Raw genomic sequence first — 17,323 nt, 5'->3', positions numbered from 1 at the left:
CCTCCTCAATCAGGTTTTTACTTGTTATCATTGTCCCCAAATATCTGGACTGCCTCTGTGGTCTAGTGGTCAGAGTTCCTGGCTACAGATCCAGAGGTCCGGGTTCGATTACCAATGCTATCAGATTTTATGAGAAGCAGTGGGTCTGGAACGGGGTCCACTCAGCCTCATGAGGATAATTGAGGAGGTATTTCAAGCAAATAGCGGCTCCAGTCTAGAAAACCAAAATTAACGGCCAGTGGTATTTGTTGCATTGACCATGTGACACCCTCTATCCTCTAAAATTGGCACTAACTTTGCCGACAAGTGGCGGTGGCTCAGTCGGTATAGTTCGCTTGTGGACTAAAGCCACGGAGTTAGTTCCCAAATATCTGAAATGTGCCACATTTTCAAAACATCTGTTTCCTATCCTTATATCATGATTTTGCCCTGCATTTTGATGATGAGACAGCAACATATATTTAGTTTTCTCTCTATTCTAGACCAACCTCCTTACTTGCATCAATTAAAGTTTGTCTTTTTCTTTGTGGTACCTATATTATCACCCAGTAGATTCATATTGGCATGGACCAACAGCTGATGTGTCCTGTTTAAATTCAGTCCCACCTAGTTTTCCTGGACCTTCCTAATGACATATTCTAAAGGAAAGTTGAAAAGGAGTGGCGATAAAGCATCTCCTTGTCTTAGACCATTCTGGATAGGAAATTACTCAGACAACTGTTTACCTTTATCGACTTTACTGTACGTTTCGTTTAAACTCATTTTAATCAACTTAACTAGTTTCATGGGTATCCCATTCTCTATCAGAATATTGTACAATGCAATAACTGAATCATAGGCTTTCTTGAAGTATACAAAAAGCTGATGTGTTGTCTCATCGTACTCATTTTTTTCACCACTGGCATTCTACCTATCCTGTTGATTTATTTTCTTATCTTAATTTATTTAATTACTATTTCCTCTATCTCATACTTCATAATCTTATTCCACTTCACATCATCCTTGGAGTAGGACAGCAGTGGAGAATAAGAGAAATCTTTACTGATTTCATGGAGATGAGCCCTTCTTGAGAAGCAGAAATTTCCCAACATTTTGTGAAACCAGAAGGTTCATTACTGTGTTCACAAGAGTCCTCCACTGGTCCCTATCCTGAGCCAGATGAATCCAGTCCATATCACCACATCCTACTTCTCTAAGATCCATTTTGAATATTGTCCTCCCACCTGTGTCTAGGTCTTGCTGATTGAGCCTTTACTTGTGGTTTTTCCACCAAAATCATATGTGTTCCCCCCCATGTGTGCCACATGCCCTGCCCTTCTCATCCTACTTGACTTGATTGTTCTAATTACATTTGGTAAAGGGTAGAAATTATGAAGCGCCTTGTTATGTTTTCTCCAAACCCCCCCCCATCACTTCATCCGTCACTGCAGATTTTCTCCTCAGCACCCTGTTCTGAGAGACCTTCAGCCAGTACTATGAGAAAAAGGGAATGCAGAGAATAAACTGGGGAAAAATTGGTGATTACTCTAGAACAAGACAGAGGAAGGAGTTGGCAGTGGGTGGTGATCATGCAAAGGAAGGAGTTTGCAGTGGGTGGTGATCATGCAAAGGAAGGATTTGGCAGTGGGTGGTGATCATGCAAAGGAAGGATTTGGCAGTGGGTGGTGATCATGCTGTCTTTGAGAAAATGTGTTAATTCTCTTTTATGCAAAGATACAGAGTCCAGTAGTTTTGTTTCTTCAGCAGCAGCAGCACAGCTGGTGTCACTCGTCATGAATGATTCACAAGCCATTGTTTGCTTGAAGAGATAGACACAGAAGCTATGAATGCTCTAAAGAGTTTCCAAGAATTATAATGAAATGTAAAATGTTGATTTTAATGGCAGTTTTTGTTTTTAACTTTTCAGCAGAACTTCTGCAGATTTGTATCAATGGAGGTCACTACTGAACATTCCATTCCCTTGGAGATTCTCGATGACCTTGGAAGGTATACAATTTATGTGTATGCTTATGTAGAGATAGATAGACAGACAGTCAGGTAAGGCAGATTAAGCAGTATCAAATAGATTAGATAGATAGATAGATTGCTTGATTGTTACATACATTGTACGCATTCCATTCTTTCTGGTTGCTAATTGAGTAATCATGTCAGTCCTGAAATTAATATACAAGTTCCACATAGTAGGTGTCTGATGTGCTTTGTAGTCAACAAGCAGTTCACTTGCTAATACAATACCTGTCATTACTGATCAGTTGACTGAAACACATGAACTGACTCTCTTCATAATACAGAGTTTTCCTTTACTTTATCTGTCACATTTTTACATGTTGTGCAGCAGTGTTCTGCAGTTTTTGTGGTCTTTGTAGGAATGATTTTTGTAGCATAAAGATGTGTCACTATGGTTCCAGAAGCTTCTTCAATATTTCCATATGTGGCATTTCATGGTACTTTATCAGCTAGCATACACCTGACGCCTGACTCTAAAATTTGCTGATGAAGAAGCCAATTAAATTATCGTTTTACTTTAATAACATATCAAGACAATCCTTCTGAGTGCAGTGCTATTAAAAAATTATGTAGAAGGGTAATATTGTCCTCCGTGCTTAATTCATTAAGCAACTAAGCACCATGCCATGAAGACCTGTGGAGGTGTGGTGATATAGCTCTGCCATTCTTGACCTCAGCATTAGGTGGAGGTGAGTAGTCATCTATATGCTGCAGCTACTTTATCCCTAGGGAAAGAGCTCCTGGTACATTGGCCAGGAGGCTGGTGGGCCCATGAACTAGTCTGGAAGTTGTTGAAAAGGGAAAAATCTGTTGCTTCTGTTGGGAATCAAACCTTTGTTTTATCTTTCCAGCCACACTTGGTCCCTAAGAATTTTATTTTCCAACCATGAAAATGGGCCACATTATTTAATTTTGAATTATCTTGATTAAAGTAGTATTTTTTTACAAATTCCTGCTTTGCCTATTGGAGAAAAGTGAGACTTAACAGCTGGATGACTGGGTACTAAATATATTTATTCCTGAGGCAGAGTTTCAATTTGTGTTCCACTGATAAGTGAAGAGACATGTACTGAAGGGAAATATTTTGTAGACAGTGAAGTCAAGTAAAAAAAAAAAAAAAAAGAGATAATTACGCTTCAAGAAACCGAGTTATGTGTGGTGTCTTGCATGGGTGTGGGCTTTTATTTATGTTCTTTTTTTATTTATCTTGCAGTCGTTTTATTATTAATGTTCCTGTGGAAGAGAGAAAAGATTTGGTGAGGATATGTTTTCAAATCGAACTTGCACACTGGTATTACCTTGATTTTTACTGTGCTGATGACAAAGCAGAAAACAAGCTGAAGCCATGCGGCATGAAGGAATTTACTGCTCACATGTTTCAGGTATGGTTTATTTGGACTGTCTCTCTCAGCATTATAGTACTTTGAAATAAAGTTATGGTCTTTTGGAATGCTTCATGTAGTTTGTTAGAGAGGTGGTATTATTTGGAGGGACCTCCGGCTTCCTTCATCAGGATAGAAGATTGGGCTGCACAGGATGAGAGAGGACTGTTGGCTTGGTTGCTGTCATGGTTTCTCTCTTCACTTCCCTATATTGTATACTTTTTTTTTTTATGCGGCTTAATCGCCTATCCAGAAGATGGACACAGCAGGTTCCCCTGACATGTGGCTACCCATCTGCCAGATTGCACAAGTCACATCCCAGAAGACCTTAATTTTCATGTTTACTGCCATACAGATGAAAAAGAAATAGTGGCTGGTGAATAATTTCTCACTTGATGTTTGGGATTTGGCCTTTGGAATTCTTGAAATCTCAGTTGGTCATTTAGAGTACAGAGGAAATAGCAAAGTATATGTAGAGATGTTAAGATCAACATAAATAACATATCATAACAATTTGTTCTCTGTTTAAAATCTAGTGTTTTTTTTCTTGTGCCTTGCTATGCATATTTAAAATAAACAGTGCAATGGAAGGAACCTTGTGCATCAACTGGAGGCGAGAACCACATCAAAGTGCTAGAAAGTACTGGTTCTCTGATGACAAAAATGTTTGCTTGGCTCCCATATTTTAAAAAATTTCTTGATTCCTGCTGACATGAGAATCCCAAATCTCACATATTTTGAATTTATTTAAAGTTTTTTCTTTTGTTTTGATACTGAGTGTGTTCATTTGAATGTCATACAGCACATACCATTTCTGAAACCGCATTCAAAAAACCTTGAATCAGTATTGGAACAGTGGCGAGATTATAAACAGGCAGTACCCACATACGGTGCCATATTGCTCAATGAAGATCTCTCACAAGTTCTCTTAGTACAGAGCTACTGGGCCAAGTCATCCTGGGGGTTTCCTAAAGGCAAGGTTAATGAGGCAGAAGATCCGATACACTGCGCTGGCAGAGAGGTAATTCTGTTTTTTTTTTTTTTGTAATGGTCCTATAGTATAAGCATGCACAGTAAATTGATGACCATACCCAGTTGCAGAAGTATTATCCACATTCTCAAGCAGAAGGCTGTTATAAAACATCTAATGGTTGAGTGTGTACATTGTACGAAACAACTGTGCAGGTTTTTGTTAAAAATTAATGAAGTGAAAGAATAAGAGATGAAATTGAAATTAAGGAAAATATGGTTAGCAACTACTGAGCTTACTTCTCCTATATATGTCAGTTCCAAGCGACAATTTTTTGTCAGCGAAAATATCTATCACATAGTCACAGAAGCACAGGCTGTTGTCTGAGTCCTGAAGCACGTTCAGCTCATCTGTCAGTAATGATAACAGAGTGAATCTCTGCTGTGTCTGTGTTCTGCATAGATAAGTATGGATCTTTCTCAAAGCAGAGAATGGCCTCTTGACAGACACTGGTTACTGGGATGGCTAATAAAAATGCACATAATTTTGTGACTTCTGATAATGCTGTACTCAGATTTGAAGCCATCAGATATTTGAGCAGGTCTGAAATATTACTTTCTAAAAATTCTTTGGAAAAATAAATTGGCATAGGTCAGTTTGGAGAGCAAGAGAATCAAAATACTATGTGTATGGTTTCCTTAACATTGCGTAAAATGTAGCTGAAAAGTTTGCAGAGTAGTGTTCGAAGTTAATTAAGTCCTATGGTGAAAGTAATGTTAGTTTGAGAATTTTGAAGAATCGACCAGACAACTGTGCTTTCATAATTTAGCTGTTTCACAGTAGAGCCAGTGATAAGTTTGCTGAAGTGATTTTGACTTTTATTTGGGAGGTACTCAGTGCGAGTCTCAGGTTGGATGACTGTCCCGAAGGAGTCTTTTTGTGGTTTTCTTCAATTCCTCCAGGCAAGTGCTGGGATATTACTTTAAATTAGTACAGGACTGCAGCATTTTGAAGTTATTGTTCGCTGTTATTCGACACTAGAGTCTGAATGGCTGATAGTGTTATTAAATGAACTACAGAACAAATGAGTTTATGCATAGATTGTTCTAATATTTTGTCTTGTTGTCAACAGATGGCAGTCTTATGCACTTCTTTGGTTTGTGTTCAACCAAAGGATGCATTTTATTTATTAATGTACACCAAAAGTATAAAATGAGATAAGTCTGGAACAGCAGGAACTTCCTGTCATTTAAATGTGGCTAAAAAGGGAGGGGGTATTGAGTGCCATTTAAAGAGTATTTCAGGGGGTTACATTTTTAATATTTTGCATTACTGTTACACATGACATGCTGGTTTAGTTTTTCTCACACATTTCATTTTTCAGGTTCTAGAAGAAACTGGGTTTGATATTAGCAAGATGATTGACAAAAATGAATATATTGAGTCAACAATTAATGATCAGTTGATACGTCTTTACATTGTATCTGGGATTCCACATGACACAAAATTCCAGCCTCGAACCCGAAATGAGATTAAGAGCATTGAATGGTTCACGATTGCTGACCTTCCATCCAACAAGAAGGACAATACACCAAAATTAAAAATTGGTGTTGGACCAAGTTCATTCTTCATGGTTGTGCCATTTATTAAGTGAGTAATATGCCATTCCACAATTTATCTGTTTAATTTNGGCCGTGGCTTCTTCTACTATCTCGAATTTTGGGGCATAACATTATCTCTTAATTGAAGATAAGGAACTATGGGCTGGAAACTGAGGGGTTGGAGTTTGAGTCCTGGTATGGTCAAGAATTTTTTCTTCTCCACATCATCCAGACAGGCTCTTAGGTCCACCTAGCCTCCTATCCAATGCGCACCAAAGGACTCTTCCCCCCCCCGCTGGGTGGGGGGCAAAGGGCATGAAGCTGGNAAATTGGTGTTGGACCAAGTTCATTCTTCATGGTTGTGCCATTTATCAAGTGAGTAATATGCCATTCCACAATTTATCTGTTTAATTTATTTTTTAATTGAAGATAAGGAACTATGGGCTGGAAACTGAGGGGTTGGAGTTTGAGTCCTGGTATGGTCAAGAATTTTCTCTTCTCCACATCATCCAGACAGGCTCTTAGGTCCACCTAGCCTCCTATCCAATGCGCACCAAAGGACTCTTCCCCCCCCCGCTGGGTGGGGGGCAAAGGGCATGAAGCTGGCCACTCACCTCCAACTAGTGCTGAGATCAAGAAAATGTGGATCTATACATCCACTCCTCCATATGCCTTCATAACATAGTGCTTAATTAGTTAAGCACAGGGACAACTTCGCCTTTCTTTACTTAATTGGATAAATTAAAATGACTTGAAACTGGTATCATTGAGATAAAAGATGAAGTCAGTGTCTAATGTGAGGTTTTTGGTTCTTACGGCAATGATTATGAAGGTACTGGGGCAAGGAGATATTATGTAGAGTGCCATCTTCCGGGATGTAAAGCTGTGTAGTCTGTTGCAGGTCAGCCAATGCTTTGGAGGCTTAGCTTGGCTTGGCTTGGCTTATTCTTCAACACTGAAGGTTGAGGTGACATATTAAGTGTCACGTAACTTCGAACAAGGTCAAGAGTAACCTTGAATGCACAGAAGAAAAATTTCAGACAAGGGGGCGGGTTCAAGGGAAGAACGAGTGTTAAGAAACTCCTCCACCACAAGCTATGCGCGGGATTTGACTAGGAATGCGGGTCCTTGTTCGAAGTTACGTGACACTGTCTATATATCCTTTTTAAACGTCAGTTGACTTTTAGTGGACTATACAGTATTATATCATAGAAGATAGAACTCTTCAAGCACTGCTTTGAGAACCTCAAATCCTATAGACATTGTATAGTCTAGAAGATATGGCGTGAGGTGATTTGGTCCATGCACCCTTTCACTGTGCAAAGGACACGTGACAAGAGTTCCGTTGCTGGTCATCCTGAACCTTCTTCATTCCACCAGTCTCTCTTTCCGAGCTGTGGTATTAGTTTACAAGTTAATCATTGTTCTTTTTGAATATTTTCATGCTGGGACTAAATTAACTAATGCAACTGTAGAGTCCAACAGTTCAGAGGAACTTATTGTCTCCATCTACCCTCAAGATGGAGGCAGCAGGTTTCTCTAAAACATTGATGTCTTCAAGACTACATAGCACCACACCCTAGAAGTCAGTAATCACTGTATATAATGTTATGTGCCCTATGGCGCTTTTCTGCTTAAAGTTCTCGTAAATAATACTGTGACGTATAGACCTGTTGTTGGGCAGAGACCTCAAAAGGGACCAGTACAACCATTGCTATGTAATAGGCAGATAAAGAATCACCTGTTTCTAAGCAACAATTGGTAGACCCATTCTCCTGTAAACAGTATTCAGTCTCTTGATAGGCAACTGCCATGACAGCAATAGAAGGGTTGTTGGAGGCAGTGTTCTCTGTTGGGTCTGCCCCAAGGTTATATGATGAGGACATCAGCTGAGTTAGTCAAGTTGTCAGTTGACAAGAGTTCTGCAGAGGTAGCTATGACAAGAGGACCTGAGCGTGGAAAGCTGAAAAGTTGCCCACTGTAGAAGTCTGCCAGGAAATGGCTAGTGCAGACTGTACAGAACTGTTGGNATTGTCATAGATTTGTGAAGTCAGTAATTTCTGTATATAATGTTGTATGCCCTACAGCATTTTGCTGCCTAAAGTTCCTTTAAATAATACTGTGGCATATAGAACTGTTATTGGGCAGAGTCCTCAAAAGGGACGAGTACAGCTGTTGCTGTGAAATAGGCAGATAAACAAACACGCGTTTCTAAGTGGTAATCAGTAGGCACATTCTCACGTAAACAGTATTTGGTCTGTCACTAGGCAACTACCATGACCATAACTCTGACTGACCATCAGTCACAATGTGACTTTGACTTTGGCTGCAGTCAGTTGTCAGCAGTTCAGTTGTGTGAAGTGACATGAAGTAGCTGGTTGCTGAATGAGACAGTTCAGTTGGCAGTTCATTTGAAATTGTGTTAAGAGCAGACTAGGAGGTTGGTGTGAAATGGCCAACAGCCTGGGACCCAGTTAGTGAAGTTGTCCATTGACAAGAGTTCTGCATGGGCAGCTATGAAAAGAGGACCTGAGTGTGGAAAGCTGAAGATCTCTCTTTGTAGAAGCCATTGCCAGGAAGTGGCTAGTGGAGACTGCAATTTACTGAAGATACTAGTCTTGTCAGAGATTTGTAAGATTTGTAAAATGTAGTTCCGACTAGTGTATACAAGTGATCAATAAATCCAGTATCCAGTCCATACCCCATCTATAGTCACACCCCAAAATGGTGAATACCATATTTCCTTGATTATAAGATGCACTTTTTTATCCCATTAAAGTTTCTGAAATCGGAGTATATTTTTGTATTTGATATCTAAGAATCAATGTAAAAAAATTATATGGCTAAAACACAAGGAAAATCTTTATATCCATAACACCAGGGACAGTAAACAAGAAGGTACCAAGAAAAGAGGTTCCAAAAATATTTCTACTCGTATGTATTTCCATTAAAAATGTTACATATGACTTTGTATAAGACATCTGTGGGTGCTTGGAAGCTGAAGGTATACTTGGTACCTGCTTGTTACACCTATACTTATTGTTGCATCTTAAAACATTTCTTACAGTAACATGTGGCAAAAGGATTTGGGGGTGGGTATTGTCAACATTCTTGAACATCTGGTTATCGTCCTATTTGCCATTGCACTTTTGGTAGTCTTCGTGTAACAGATCATCCATTGTGAACAGGTTTATTAACTTGTTTACTCTGGATGGCTTGTCATTCCAAGATTATTGTAGGTATGAATGTATAAGGGGTGGGCCTTCTTGGCCCTTGCACTGCGACCACAGTGATCTATTGTGCCTCTTATTGTAGGTAACTGTCACTTTACAATATTTTTTAAGTGGTTCAATTATGACAGCATTGAAATGAAATCAAGGATGCCCTGCAGTCAGTAGTGTCTTCATTCCTAAAAACCTATTACTCAATCATATGTGTGTCCCATGGTCAGTGGCATCTTAGAATGGAGGAAATATGGTATTTAAAAATGTAATTCATAGTTCACTGAAAACACACTGCATCTTCATAACAGAGACCAGTCAGTTAATACTGTTCAGATAAAATAATCACTGTTTATTCTGAGAACCATACAAAACACAAACTACGTTCTGCAAGGAAAATGCTCAGTTTGTCATGCTAAAGAGGGTGGTGCCTATGGTTATCATGCTTTAAAGCAGTGATTCTAAACTAGAAGGGCAGCTCCACCACCCGAGTTTGCTCAAAAACCCATTGGCTTAGTAATGTTTTCACCCTAAATGTACACAGACTTGTGATTTTACTGAGTTTGACTTGATGTGTTTGAAAGGTTGAGAATTACTGCTTTAAAGTCTTAAGCATCCAAAGCATTGAGGGTTGCAGCTCCCGATGCTTTTGTTACCATTGTCATTGTCGTTTATGTTGAAATTGGGAAGGAGTGCTTTGGCGTCTGCAGCTACATAAATCTGCTCTGATGTCCACAGGAGGAAGCCACACAGATAGATGTGAGGGGACATGAAAGAATCTACTAGTGATAATAAAAATATTGTACATTGCAGAGAACTGAAAGAATATTATAGTGATATGGAATTGACACTGACTTATAGTTATCTTGGTTGAAGGTCACTATCTTCTGTGATACAACATTGTAATTACTGAAGATGGAGGCTGTAAGTTTCTCCAAAATTCTAGTAAATATCTACCAAACTACACATTGTCACATCTTAGAAGACAGTAATCTTCATAGTGAGAACCTCAAATGCTGTAATTGTTTAGGTTGGTGCCAATATCATTGAGAAATCACGAAATTTTAACAATTCTTGAGAACTCAGTGACCCCTCCCACTTTAGAGTAGGTTGCATCCCGCTGGAGGATCACCACCCATAGTTTGAGAAACCATGCCTACATCTGTGTTCCTGTGGGAATGCTGCATTGTGATAGTGTGTTTTTTTTCAGAATGCCCCACATCAGCATGGCAGAAGGAGAACATTTCAGAGATTTGATCTTTTAGGCAATGGTGATGTTATCATTCTCTGCATTGGGGACCATTTGGCAGCTATGATGATGAAATAGTACGGAATGTTTTAATGTTTGTGTAGTGTGTCATTGCAAGAATTGTTTGATGGAAGCAGTAGCCACATATATCCATAATGACTGAGTTGACTTGAAAACAGTCAGTAAAATCTTATGTAGTTCTGATCTTACAATTCATTGTTTGTACTTTGTCGTATGTTATGATTTCCACGAAGTTTGCAGCAAAAGTTTTAAATATGACAACATTGTAGGAAGTGGCAATATATATTTGCCCATGAAACAGTTATCAGACTAAAAATTCAGCACAGTGTTCATGTGCAGTTGTGATAGCTCAGTGGGTATATTGAGTAGGAAGCATGCTGGATAATCAAAGAATCATTATTTGATTTCCAGTTGGGGCAGGAAAGTTGCGACCAGAGTATGAAGCTGGCCACTCACCTCCATCTAGTGCTGAGGTTAAGAATACAAAGAGATATATCTCCACTTTCCCATATGTCATCATAATCTGTGCATAGTCAAGCACAGGGGCAACTTTAACTTCATAATGTTTGTGTATTTATGTTTCAGACGACTCAAGAGATGGATTTTGGAGAACCAACAGAAGGGAATGCAAGGAACAAGAAGGCACAGGCACAAGTCAGTAGGTGATGCTGAAACAAATCTGCCAAAGAACAAAAGGCAGCAGCAGTTTACTCAAGCTATTCAGGTAGGAAGTTCTGCTAAAAATGTTGCAGAATGTTTAAAGAAAATTAGCAACTTCAGAGGAGTGTTTTGGAGCTTTCCCATGAATGTAGCAATTAATGAAAGGTGAAGTTGTTCTTTGCTTAACTAATTAATAACCATACCATGAAGATATGTTGAGGAATGGATGTGTAGATCCACTTATTCTTGACTTTGGCACTAATTGGAGTTGAATGGTCGACTTCATGCCTGGCCACTTTACCCCCTTGGGAAAGAGCCCTGGTGCCCACTGGATAGGAGGCTGGGTGGGTCCCAGAAACAGTCTGGGGGATGTGGAGAGGAGAAAAATCTTGCCCTTTACTGTGACTTGAAATCTGACCCCTTGGCCATCCAGCCTGTAGCCAGTTGCTATACTGACTGGTAATCTGATTGACTTAGGATGGTGTTAGAATGCAGTAGTCTTTAAAGTGAAGTACCAAGTCATGACATTTTCACTTCTGTGTGGGTCATCTAGCAACCAGGTTTCTCCATGTATCTCAGTCTTCCTAAAGCTCTGCCTCCTTTGTGTGTCTGTTCTGGTAAGACATTCAGAAGTCTGTTTCGTATTCTTGTTTACAATACTGAATTAAGGTGAAATCACCTGAACAGCGTTTCTTGTATACAGCACTTATGTGAAAAGTAAATCTTACAATTTGTTTAAAAACGGTCTCACCATAAGTATCCTGGTATCCAAATTCATCAGTGATTTTTGAATGGGTGAAGAGAGTGCATTCAATTGGATGTTTGTTTGACAAGATGTGCACTAGACAAAATGCTATGGTAACTGAGGAATAACTTGGATTAGAACAAGTGCCTCGCAAATCTCAGATACAGTTAGCTGAACAAGTACAGTTTTCAGTGACAACAGCATGGAGAGCAATTAAGAAACATCTGTTGCTATATAAAATTAGACAGATTCAGGCAATTGAAGAAAGTGATTATGAAGGAAGAATGCATTTTTGTGACTGGTTTTTGTAGGCACTACATGATAAAGTTCTTGACTTACAAAACTTACATTTCTTTACTGATGAAGCTTGGTTCTCTCTTAGTGGGCATATCATTGCGTAGAACAATAAGTATGGTAGCAGTATTAATGCAAGACAGGCTTTTGAAGCACCCTTTCTCAATCAGATTGGTGTGCCATTACTGCTACAAAAATAATGGACCCATATTTTTTTAGCAGACTTTTAATTCACAATCATATGTCAGTGACATTCTTTGGCCCTTTTCTGAATGCATTATGAAAGACAGAAGGACTTTTGTTTATTTTGAGCACACATGGCTAATTATTGTTATGCTTTAAATGTGTTTGAAGACAGGTTATTAAGTTGCAGATGGTGGTCTACAAGACTTAAAACTCTGTGTAGTCAAATTTTTCCTGCATTTTGATGAACTTAAGCACATCATTTGTGAAACAGTTGCATCTCTCAAGGTCACATAATTCAAACTAGTGTCATTGTTCAAGAGGAGAAAGTAGACATTTTGAGCATCTGATGTTATGATGAGTTCTTATAAACTGTTTAGTTTAGTTTAAGAAATGCATGCCCAGCTTAAAATGCACAGATTGTTAGCTGAGAATCTAGACCTCGCTTTCTCAATAGGTGACAGCTGAGGATCTGACTAACAGGCCAATGGTAAGAGAGTCGGGTGGAAATGGTAAGAGTTTTGTGATTTCATCTTTTGAGGAAGAGTGTAGTACCATACTGTGGCTCTCATTAATATTATGTATAACTATATATTTAGTATATTAAGTCTGTTTCATATGTAGGCTGAAATACAAGATTTTCAATTAATGCGTCAGCAGAAAGGATTGAATTCTTCTCCTCCCCGCAATATACGTCGCCAGGAGAATGGTCGCACTTACAAACAGAGTTTCAAGAGGCAATTATTTGTCAGTAAGTAATGCCACAATTCACTCTGTGATTAAGGACGAGGGCACATTAAGGAAATTGGCAACCGAAATTTCCAAGAAATGTCACAGATTTCAAGCAGGCAACTGGTTTCCTGCTTAGCAGGTGCACGCTGAGGAAAGTTAGGTTTGATTAGTTTCCCACATCATCTTAAGTGGGTATGCTCATCTGACCTATTGCATGGCTGCATTTTTTTAATTTTCTTGCACTTACCTTCTGCAATGGAAGATTCTAATACTTATCTTGTCATGATATGGTGAGATCAGTTGAGACAGCGTCAGAAGAGAGGATGACGACCATAAGGAAAATATTGCAGTGCTAATTAATTTGTTTTAATTAAGGTCAATTTATTTTAATCATGAACTATCACATTCACACACAATACAAAATTTTGACATACAGTGCAACAATTTTAGCAAGATATAAGACACCTGATGATGGCTGTATATAGGTGAACCATGTAATGTGGAAGAAGGGTGACTGTATAATAAGGTCTATTTAAGACGGAAATATATGTGAAATAAATGATATGTTAATGCAACAGGATGCTTAAATACAATATTAGGAAAAGAAAACATTGGATGCATCCATTCTTCTGAAACAGTTTTAACTGAGGAGCTTATATTGTTTCGAAAGAACTTAACCTGGATCCAGGCTCCTTTGTCTCATGAAAAATTCTTTCCCAAGCCAAATCTATTTTGTCCTGCCTAGCATAATTTGGGCAGCATATGTCATATATGCCAGGCTCTGGTTCAATTAACTGCACAGAAACGAAATTAACAGCTTCATCAACCTTTAATGCCATCTTAAGAAAAAAATGAATCACTGACACATGTTATAGAAAGCTGACACTAGGAAACCATGTGGCAACACAATTATGAGAAGACTGGCATGCTCCATTGCCTGGTGGAAGTTGAGTTTGTCAGTTTCCCCACGAGTTGCATTGCTGATTCCTCAATTTGCGCTGCTCCATTCACTAACATGTGTTTAACTCAGGCTGATAACAATTCTCGGAAATTGTGGTCACGTTGTGGTTGCCAGTTTCCTTGATGTGCCCTCAGCCTAATATTTTCATGACCAAATCTTTTAAGTCACATGAATGCTGGCACCATGTAACACACATTTAGTTGCAGTCAGGTGGATAGCACTTCTGCTTTATATTTGGGAGTCCCAGGTTCAAGTCTGTGCTCAGAGACTTGTCATATTGAGTGAGGTTATTTTTGGCTTTCCTCAGCTCCTCCAGGCAAACACTGAGGTGGTACTTCAAATTAGGTCACGACTGTTTCCTTCCACTTCCTTTCAAATTGATATCACTAATTATCCTACTGTTTGACACTGTATGATCTGAGCTCCTGACAAATGTCATATAAATCAGACTATGTAAATTATGTAACATGCCATGTTAAATTCTCCCAGCAGAGTGATTTTTTCTGTACTGTACAGTTGCCAACATAAAAGCATGTTATTTCCCATAAACATGCATATATCATACATGAGGTCATCTGTTGACAGAATTGCTGTACTAAGTGATTGACATTAAGCAGATCTCTTTGGTTGTGATAGTTTTAATGGAAGTGTGCTGTGTCAGTCTAATTAGCTTGTTCCTAGCATATATTTAATGCTGTGTTTTTTGGGTATGTATCTTACTATTTCCTTAACCTCGCTGTCATACACAGAATTGAATGTGCTAGCAAGAATGGAGGATAACACAGTGAAGTAACACTTCTGTTACTCCCTTGAAATTTGCCTTACAGGTCAATTCAGACTCTCACACATTTTGAGATGTTGCTTAGAAATTGATAGGAGATACTGATACTTGCATAGCTTTGTTAGCATCTGTTAGCATGTTACTGTGTTCAGCATTGTGAAGTCTCTTGCCATAAAATGCTCACATTTTGTTGAGTAGCTGAGCAACTATTAACTCCTCAAGAAGGCTGCACTCCATTTGATATGTTGATCAGTACCTTAGACTACTCATGTGTAGTGATGAATCATGGGATGATTAAAGAATGAATGGAAAGGATGTGAATGGAAGCTTTTATGGCCTAATATGAAGTACTGTTCCAGTATCTGCCTTGATGGGCTCAGGAAAACCATAAAATCCTCAATCAGGATAGCTGGTCCTCAGGCAAGACTTGAATCCAGGACCTCCCAAATACGTACAAAGGACAAGTGTCAACCGACCCGACTGTGTTGTTCAGTATCTGATCTGTGCATGGCTGCTTGCTTAAAAATAATGTAAGAGTGAAGTTGAAAGAATGTATGGCTTATACTGTGTGAGATTTGAGGTTTTTATGAGCAAAGTGCTGCCTCCATCTTTACAGTAGATTAGTCAGCATTTCAGTTTTTTCTGTGACTAAATCAAATTCTGCCATCATATTTTTCAGAAAAACACAGTCTTTGATTGTAAAACACATTCTGATTTTCAAAATTACAGCTCTAAAACGGTGTGCATGAAGAATTAGAACTATGTAAGTGTAATGTGTTTTGGAATTTGTTTTAGATGAGGAAGAGAAATCACGCAACCGCCACCAGCTTCTTACTCCTAGCACCACATCTGTTGGTGCTGTACCAAGTCATGAAAAGATTAGTAATGACCCCTTGCAGTTTAGTGCTCCCTCATGGCTGAACTTCAAGTTTGACCAACAAGCAATCTTGGAGTGCCTCAGCACATGATTATTACATTCTTCTCCATCAGATTATCATACTTATGATTTTTTGAAGTGTTGGAATGCAGGGCACAACAAAACACTGCATTCATGGTTTTAATGTCCCCATCAGTCTCTTTTAGTACAGTTCAAGCTCTCTTATATCATTATATGAGTTATGTAAGTATAAGTCTCTATTTTTAAATGTAATGAGTATTCGTACATATGTATTCTTTAATTTTTAATTGTGAACGTCCATTAAAATCAGTGTTATGATTCAGCTTGTACCCTGATGGAAGATGGTAGAAATGTGTAATGTTGATATTGAATGTAAGCGGTTTTGTTTCTGCAGCAAATCAATAACCTCTCCTATATGTATTTTTATTTTAGTTGTGAAAATATGCTTAAAATTTATGTGAGCCTTTCGGGGTGCATTATGACAGAGCTGATGCAGAAAACCAATGTATGTGTTGTCATTGTATCACACAGGGTTAAAGTAAGTCAGAATGCACTATGTTCTGTACTGTTTTTATTTTTTTAATAATTTTAAGTTTGTTTGTAGTCTCATGGTACAATTGATGCTGCTCATAAAATATGGTAATAATATTTGTGTGTAAAGGGTGCAGAGTAAAAGAGAACTACACTAATACCTCATTATTTTGTTGTTACTCCACTGAAATTGCTATGTACTCAAAAAAGTTGTGACATTCTTACCAAGTACCAGGTTTTATTTGTTCCTTAATATTTAAAGATTTTACTCTAAGGAAATTGGACTTTTGATGATTCTTAAACAGAGTTCTGTTTCTAAGATGTGAAGCTGTGATGCTATGTAGTATTGTAATAGTTTACTGACACTTCAGAGGAATGTTGGTAAACTTCTGCTAGACTGTGTTGTTACATCGCAGAAGATAGTACACATCATTGCTGCTACTGTCAGAACCTCAAATCTGACAGTTCTTAAGCCGTGTGCTTCATTTAAAAGGATCCTACTGCTGATGATAAAACAAATGTGGCAGTGTTCCACGATTTTTGTTATATCTCACTTCCATAAACTGATCTTCCACTTTTTTCACCTGGTCTTTTAAGGCACACACACCCTACTACCAAATCTGGAGCCTCATATTCATTATTCATTTTGTACCGTTCCCAGTTGTACCTTGCCACACCACATTGTGAGATATGAAGTTTGTGATGACAGTCATCTTGATTGAATGCTGCATATCACAAATTAGATTTTTTCTATATTATACATACTGCATTATCTATGATCAAGTGTTTAAATATTTTAGTACAGTAAAACCTGTCTTAAATGGAATCTCAAGGGACCAGAAAAAATTTCCGCTGAAGCCAGGTTTCCATTTAATCAAGGTATACTATAATAACTAAACCAGGACATAAACGTATTTGAGACAATACAAAACAACATGCTCATTAATTTATTCACACTATAATCATTGAACACATGTAAACATTACACTGAACAGGAAAAAATTGCAGTGCTCACTTTTTATAATTTTACCAGAACTCTGGCAGAGTTTTTTGCACGCAGTTTACTCTCTTGGCTGCCTGACTTTCC

General features: G+C 38.4%; 1 protein-coding gene across 6 annotated transcripts in view; it reads left to right on the top strand.

Moving 5' to 3' along the window:
* Positions 1–17,096, top strand: part of LOC111864413 (m7GpppN-mRNA hydrolase) — a 60,983-nt gene extending 43,887 nt beyond the window's left edge. For 3 of the 6 annotated variants that reach the window (XM_033751426.1, XM_023851636.2, XM_023851638.2), the window contains 7 exons: positions 1,907–1,986; positions 3,221–3,389; positions 4,192–4,410; positions 5,744–6,009; positions 11,037–11,175; positions 12,958–13,084; positions 15,603–17,096. In XM_033751426.1, the coding sequence (XP_033607317.1) occupies positions 1,907–1,986; positions 3,221–3,389; positions 4,192–4,410; positions 5,744–6,009; positions 11,037–11,175; positions 12,958–13,084; positions 15,603–15,775 (1,173 nt within the window). In that variant the 3' untranslated portion in view covers positions 15,776–17,096. The remainder of the gene's footprint in view (positions 1–1,906; positions 1,987–3,220; positions 3,390–4,191; positions 4,411–5,743; positions 6,010–11,036; positions 11,176–12,957; positions 13,085–15,602) is intronic. The other 3 variants (XM_023851637.2, XM_023851640.2, XM_033751427.1) reach the window with 2 other exon arrangements.
* Positions 17,097–17,323: the final 227 nt, after the last annotated feature.

This window comes from Cryptotermes secundus, unplaced genomic scaffold, assembly GCF_002891405.2.
Source record: "Cryptotermes secundus unplaced genomic scaffold, Csec_1.0 scaffold511, whole genome shotgun sequence".
NCBI lineage: Eukaryota > Metazoa > Arthropoda > Insecta > Blattodea > Kalotermitidae > Cryptotermes > Cryptotermes secundus.
The sequence above is the reverse complement of the archived record's forward strand: the minus strand, read 5'-3'. Positions and strand labels throughout refer to the sequence as shown.